Source organism: Atta cephalotes (genome assembly GCF_000143395.1).
Source record: "Atta cephalotes unplaced genomic scaffold scaffold00031, whole genome shotgun sequence".
NCBI classification, from domain to species: Eukaryota; Metazoa; Arthropoda; class Insecta; order Hymenoptera; family Formicidae; genus Atta; species Atta cephalotes.
Window position 1 is genome coordinate 237,928 of NW_012130095.1, and position 7,169 is coordinate 245,096.

The 7,169-nt window shown below is 30.9% G+C and overlaps 1 protein-coding gene across 1 annotated transcript in view; it reads right to left on the minus strand.

Annotated features, from left to right (window-relative positions):
• LOC105621008 (RNA-binding protein Musashi homolog Rbp6) overlaps nucleotides 1-7,169 on the minus strand; it is a 339,167-nt gene that overhangs the window by 235,409 nt on the left and 96,589 nt on the right. The window contains exon 3 of the mRNA XM_012202485.1: nucleotides 2,126-2,218. Within this exon, the coding sequence (XP_012057875.1) occupies nucleotides 2,126-2,218 (93 nt within the window). The remainder of the gene's footprint in view (nucleotides 1-2,125; nucleotides 2,219-7,169) is intronic.

Genomic DNA, 7,169 nt, shown 5'->3' on the forward strand with positions numbered 1-7,169 from the left:
TACGTAAGAGAGAGAGAGAGAGAGAGAGAGAGGGAGGGGGGAGAGGTCTCAATTGCTAACCACATAATTGTCTTACTATTATCGAAAAGAATATTATTGAAAAGAATTTATGATATTGACATAGTTTGACATTAATTATCAAGAAATTAATTCATAGAAAAAAAAATTCAAGAAATATGACAAATTCGATAAATTTCATGCTAATTGAACTAGATATCTTAAAATAAAAATACTTTACAAATATATTGTAGCTTTAATTTTTTAAACCATTTTATACGATATATATGTCAAATAATCTTTAATTTATGAAAGACAAAACAAAAGTTAAATATACAATTTCATGATTATTAGATTAACAAAGCTTAACTTTCTGTAATCCATGAACAAGTTAGGCAACCAAAGCAAATGAAATCATTCGCACGTGAATAATATTATGTCACGCATTTTGAAACAATCCAAATAGCGATACCTCGATATCACTGTTATGAGCCATAACGATCAAAATTCATGGGAACTGCAGCGAGGCAGAATTGTCGTCGCGCGCCGTTGACGTCGTGTAAATGGAAATGAGTGCACTTGTTCGTCCAAAAATCAATAGCGTTCCGCGCGAAATGGCCAATAAAATATGCAAAAGTACTAAACAATGTAAATCCCATGAATCACAGTCGTCGACAGTGCCGCTCGATTTTGCGACACGAGAGGAAATGGTGAGGATGTGCGATACATCGATAATGTAACCAACTAAAATGATAGTCAATGATATTGTTCGCGTTGCAGCAGAAAGTAGCGATATGTTACATAATACTGATACACAATCAATTTTATATGGAATATTTTACAAATTTGAAACAATATATTATATATGAATAATGGTAAATATGGCTTTATATATGAAACCTTATAAAAAGATTTCTTGGAAAATTTCTTATTAGACTTAACGTTGCTAATTATATACGTGTATTAAATATATACGTGATACATTTAAAATTTTATAAAAATGTTATATTACTTAAAAATGCAATTTATCAAAAAATTATTCGTCTTTTTTTTATATTTGCGCGATATTTTTATTAAATAGTACACACATCAATTTTGGGCATCCTTACTACACACGTTCGGTCATTCGTGTTCTGGATTAATTTTCATCACTTTTACAAGTAAATAAAAATTATTAAACGATTTTTATGTATATTTTGACATCTTTAGAAAGTATTTGTAAAGTTGTATATTTATAACAAAAATATATATAATATGAATGTATATAAAATTATAACTAAATATAATTAATAAAATGAGAAAAATGCATTTTTTTCGTACAAAAATGTAAAACTCTGAAACAAAAATGTTAAACTCTGAAACAAAAATGTTAAACTTTGAAATAAAAAATATTTAAAGAAAAATATATTTTAATATCTTAAAGTTGACATTCCAAACTACAAAGAAAAAAATAGTTCAAGTATCGACAGTCCAAAAAATTTAGTTATTTAGAAAACCTGAAAATGATGTTTTTTTAATATGCATGAATAGTCATAAATTGAAAATATATTGCATTTTAAGCAATACATTTTATTATTGCTATTGTGTTAAAAAGACTTATAATTTGTTAGGAAAATGTTTTTTTATAACATTAGAGACAATACAGGTAATATATAATATATTTATCACAAAAGTATAAAAAAAAAATCAATGTGTTTATTAAGAGTTAATATATATATGTTGTTCTAGGATTAAATTCTTTTTTTAATAATTCGCAAAATATTCTCGCGATACAAACGAGAATTAGTTGAAAATAAAGAAAAAAATAAAATTTTTTTATAAAAATGTACACTCTATACACACGATGAGTCATTTGTGATCCAAAGATGAACTTCGGAGTTATTTTAGTTAAAAGATATGCACAAATTGAAGCCAGCAACGCACAAAACTTGTTTTCTAAATGCCAAACTTTTTTTAGGAATAAAAAAGAGATCAGTATTTGATCAGGTGCTCTTAGTATTTCAAAAAAAAAGAAATGCGCGAATAATCCAAAGGTGTGTAGTAAAGGTTAAACAAAGTCCGTCGGGTTTAACAATTTTAACTTTACAATGAGAGACAATGTAATAATGTCGTAAATTTTTATACTTACCGGACCGAATTGTTCGAAGTAATTTTTGACGTCCTCCAGCGTCGTTGGCGCCGATAATCCCCCGACGAAGATCTTCTTTGTCCTTGTCACCATCTATAAAATAACAAAAAAGGGGAACTTAAAATGATTTTTTTTTTTTGATTAAGATAATACAATCAATTTTTATATATGTAATAAAGAAGTGAATACATTTGTTACTATAATTATTACACACTAAATATTTTTTTTACTCTTACTTGCCCTTGCGAATATTTGTTTTTATAGGTTTAATTATAAATCCTAATATTTTATTTCTTATTTTAAGATAATACAGTTCGTTTCTTTTCGAAAAATAGATAAAAAATAAGCAGTAACACGATTAACAATGTTCCAGGAATGGAAATAAAATTTTCAACGCAATATGATCGTACACTAAAGAAATTGATAAAGAATTTATCAAATACAGATGATTTGTGTCTCGATGTACTATGACATTTCCAGGTAAACTCCTCCACTAGCGATGTTCTTGCTTTTAGTCTTTCATATTCCATACCTGTCTGGTTATCGACAGAAAAGTCGTAAATAATCGACACAGGTGCATTATTAACAGCCGAACTTACGCTTCAATATAACATATCAATACATAAACACGAAGGAAAAAACACTCATGTTTTCATAAAATTTAGAAAATACGAAAAAGAATATATAAGATTTTCTCTTTTTGTCGATTGAGAACTTTATAAAGAAGAAAGAGGAGAAAAGTGGAAGGAGAGAGTGTTATCAGAAATTATCAGATCAGAATTAAAGAATGAAACCTGAAAAAGACGCGTTAAAGGTCAGGGTCAAAATCGGAAGAAATGTTACTAAGCGCTTGTTTATCGCAGATTCATATTGAATGTGCGTGTTGTGAATCAAAAGAAGCGCGAAGAAGTATGCAATATCGGGACAAGCAATGCTCGGTCTTTTAAAGTTGTTCACAGCGAATCCGAATCCGCTATCCTGCATCTGATACAATTACAAACCGCATACGAACTTGACATCTTCGATCTCCAATATTCCTTGCGTCTCCCGTCAGATATTGAACGTTACTACCCACGCAACTCGGGAACTACGGCGGATATCAGTGAAGTATGATAATATAATCAATGAATTAGAAATGGAGATCACGAGAAATTCGATCAATATTTAAGAACCGTAATCGATCGCATATATACACACACATCATATTTAATGATGAAGCAATAGAATATACCAAGAAATAAAAATTTTCAATGAAAATGTTCGTGCGACATGATATTTTTGTAAAAAATAATTTTGCAAAAGTAAAAATTTAGATAAATATATACAGATCTGAAATAATTTTATTGACTATTAAAATAGACTATTAAAATAATTAAAATATAGAAGCTCGAGCATAATGAACAATGCTATGAAAAGCTTTGACATTTTAGCAATCAGTTTGAACGTTTTATATTATTATTTTGATGTTTTCAACAAAAAATAATAAATTTTTAAATTTTAGACTTAGCTAAACTTTTAGATACTTCAACAGAACTGTCTTTTTCGGGACTGTCTTTTATAGGAATCTAAAGGAATCTACATTCAACTCTATTATTCAAATTATAGTAAATTCAAATATAGCATATAGTTATAGCATTTAGTATAATCATTTTTAAACTATGATTTAGGTGTTCCAATAAAAATTTTCTAATGAATTTTTAAGATACATGTATCCTTCGTATAACACCTACGGTAAAGTTAGATCTCAATAACTCAAATCTACTTTGACTATGATTTAAAAGAATGCTATTTTGTGCCAAGAAATATCTAAATCATAAAGTTTAAAAATAATTACTATATTTTATAATTTGAAGGTTATTATATTATATGTAGGTTCCACTGAGTTCTTATAGAAAAAATGCCGTATTGAAAAATCAAAATCATATTGATAAAACTAAGAACTATAATACAACAGTGTCACAAAAACTAAAATTATAAATATACATTATTCTATTTTTATAACTCTGAGGAATACTTATTAAAAAATAATAATAATTAATCTAACGTATTATATGTATACCAAATTAAGATTAAATAACACTCGTAAAATAGTTTTCTTCTTCATCATTACATTAATTAAACTCGAGATAGTGTTTTCTTGGTTATAAAATGTCTTCTCTTGATGTGTCTGAAACGTTTAACTTTTAATGTTTGACTTTTTCTCTGAAAAACATCTGTAATTTTTATTCCCTTACTTTTTTAAGGACTTTGTAAATTTCATGGAGCTAAATATTTGTGAAACTTTCTTTTTTAGCACTTTTTTCAATGGAAGAGTTCACATTCAAAAATAAAATTTCAATTGTTCGGCTAAGTTTATGTCTTTTTATATATTTTTTAGAATAAAATTTTAAACTTCAAAATTCTCATTTGTATTATTATTCTTTGAGCTATGATGATTTACATACTAATTTCAACCAAATGCTTCAATCTGCCTTTTTATCTACTAATAATAATTCTTGAATATATCTATCCTTTAGTCATTTCACCAAGATCTCAATTCTCTGTTCATGCTAGAACGAACCATGTTGTAGAGATATCATGTTATATGAAGGATATAAAAATTAGAAGAAATATTTTCATCATTTATTTACATAATAAATATTTAAAACGCCTCATTTTTATTTCTTTATTTAATGAATTATACGTTTCATTTATACGTTTTTGCGTGTTTACATGGCGCACGCATGCGTGTGAATATATTTGCATAAATAAAAATTTGAAGAAGAATTTATTTACATATCCACCTGATGGATCAAGTACAATAAAAACAATAGCATAATGATTGAACTATAATACAGTCATTAATATTCGGATAAACATTGTGAAATAATTTGATAAAGAGAATTCATCGATTTTCCTTCGTAAAATCAGCTCCGACAAGGTAGATTAATATGAGAAGCTTAAGGAAGTTGAAAGGAGAAGAGCTCAGAGAAAGACCGATACTTTTAGTCTTGAAATCTTGATAATACAATCGCATTGTAATAAAGCCGCGGGCGAACGAGCCGGGGAATGAAAGGCAGGAGTCGAACATTTTACGGGCGGAAGTTCCATGCTGAGAAAAGGAAAGCACGATCAGAGTAGAAAGAAAGATGAGAGAGGAGGTAAGATGGAGCGCAGCGGAAAGAGCGGAAGAGGTAAACTCTGGCAATTTCAGTGATGGCTGGGCTTAGACATCTCTATATCCGGTGAGTAACGCAAACCCTCAGGAGGACGCAAGTCCTTCCACCCTGCCCCACTCTTGAACCTTCCTCGCTTTCGTTCTCCATCTCTAACCCTTCTTCAAAATCCCATGCAAACTCGCAGCTTTCTTCGTTCCTTGTCTAAAAGGGAATGAGAGAGGCAGGTTTCTTTCGCGAGGTGGGTTAATCAACGAAGTGTATAAAGTCCTGAGAATAAAAATAAAATGGCAGGATCTCTCGAAAATTAAATAAACGATTCGCCTCGATTTCGTCGGTGAGAAGCTCATAGCAAGGAGAAAATAGCAAAGAGAAAGAGGGAGAAAAGTACTCAGGAATAAAGAAGGATGTTATCATGAATGGACAAGGTATGGAGAGAAACGACGGAAGAAGGCGAACTTTTAACCAAGGAGACCACTTATTCCAATGAAACTGCTCTACAGCTTCTCTCTTCTTCTTCAATGAAAGCAGGATTTCGGCTTTCCTCATATTCTTCACTAACAAACGAATCTAGTTTTGCATTTTGCCAACCGCGTAATGAGCACATTGTTGTGAAAACTAGATAAACTTCTGTCAAAATTTCCATTGTTCCATTTGTTGTACAGGACAAATAATTTTATTAACAAATTCGAAAATGAAGTGAAACAAAATAATTCGATAAGAGTCAACAAGTAACCTTAATTTTGCTCTAAAAAATCAAATATATCATGATATAAAGATTACTTATTGATTCACATACCTATATAATAAAAGGAATGCTTTGTTAATTAGTATTAATATCATGTACATCAGAATACTTGGAATTTTTAGAATTTTGTTTGTCAACTTCTGTCTCATGTATAAATAAGTATTATACATGCAAGTTTATTTTTTTCTCAAGACAGAGACAATACTCTCTTTTGCATTTTTAATTATCATGCGATATGAATAGAAAACAGATAGATGTCACAGCTGTCGATCATCGTTCGCTTAAGTGCATTTAATAAATCAGTGCGTTTGGCTTAGAATAACAGAGAGAATCAACTTATAGCTGCTAGCGGAATAAGCAGTTGAATTTTAGCAGAGCAGAGGCGCGATGCGAACAAAAGATGAAGTCGCAGACGACGGAGTGGGCCGCTTCTCGCTGTGGTTAGCCCGACAAAGAATAAGGTGGAAAAATACAAGTCACGAGAAGAACGCGGGGGAGAGCAGGACCCCCTCGGGTCGTTAGCAGAGATAAGTGCGGATAGCGGCAGAATAGTAATGGAAACTCGGCGAGTTCCACTTATTACGCCGTAGCATTATGTAAATACCGGAAGGCTATTACAATTTTACAACTTACTAGGAGTGGCTTTATAGTTTCATCGCTTGAGGGAGGAGGTGAGTGAGAGGGCCGCTTCAGCCCTCTTTACCGACCTCCTTGCTTTCCTCACTCGATACGCGACCACGTACATGTTTCTGGCTCGCCTTTAAAGTTTCCGCGTCTACGAAAATGAAATCGCCCCTTAGAAAGGAAGATGGGAGCTATCTCTTGCGCGCGCTTTACTATTTGCAGAAATTTAATATTCATCTATAATTAACGCCCTGCAGTCTAATACGATTCTGTAATGATGTAAATTGTTGTTTCATATTAATTTTAAATATCATGCCGCTGTAATCCATTAAAATCTATGCTTATAAAAGAAATGCAGAATTTGCAAAAATTGAATAAAATGGAAAAATGCATCAGGAGACCATCATTATCACGCAAAGCGTCGCGTCGGGTTTTATATTTTATAGTAACAATTGGCTCGTGAAACAGAAACTTTTTTCTCCGACAAATCAAAATTATTGTGTCTGAGTCGGAGACA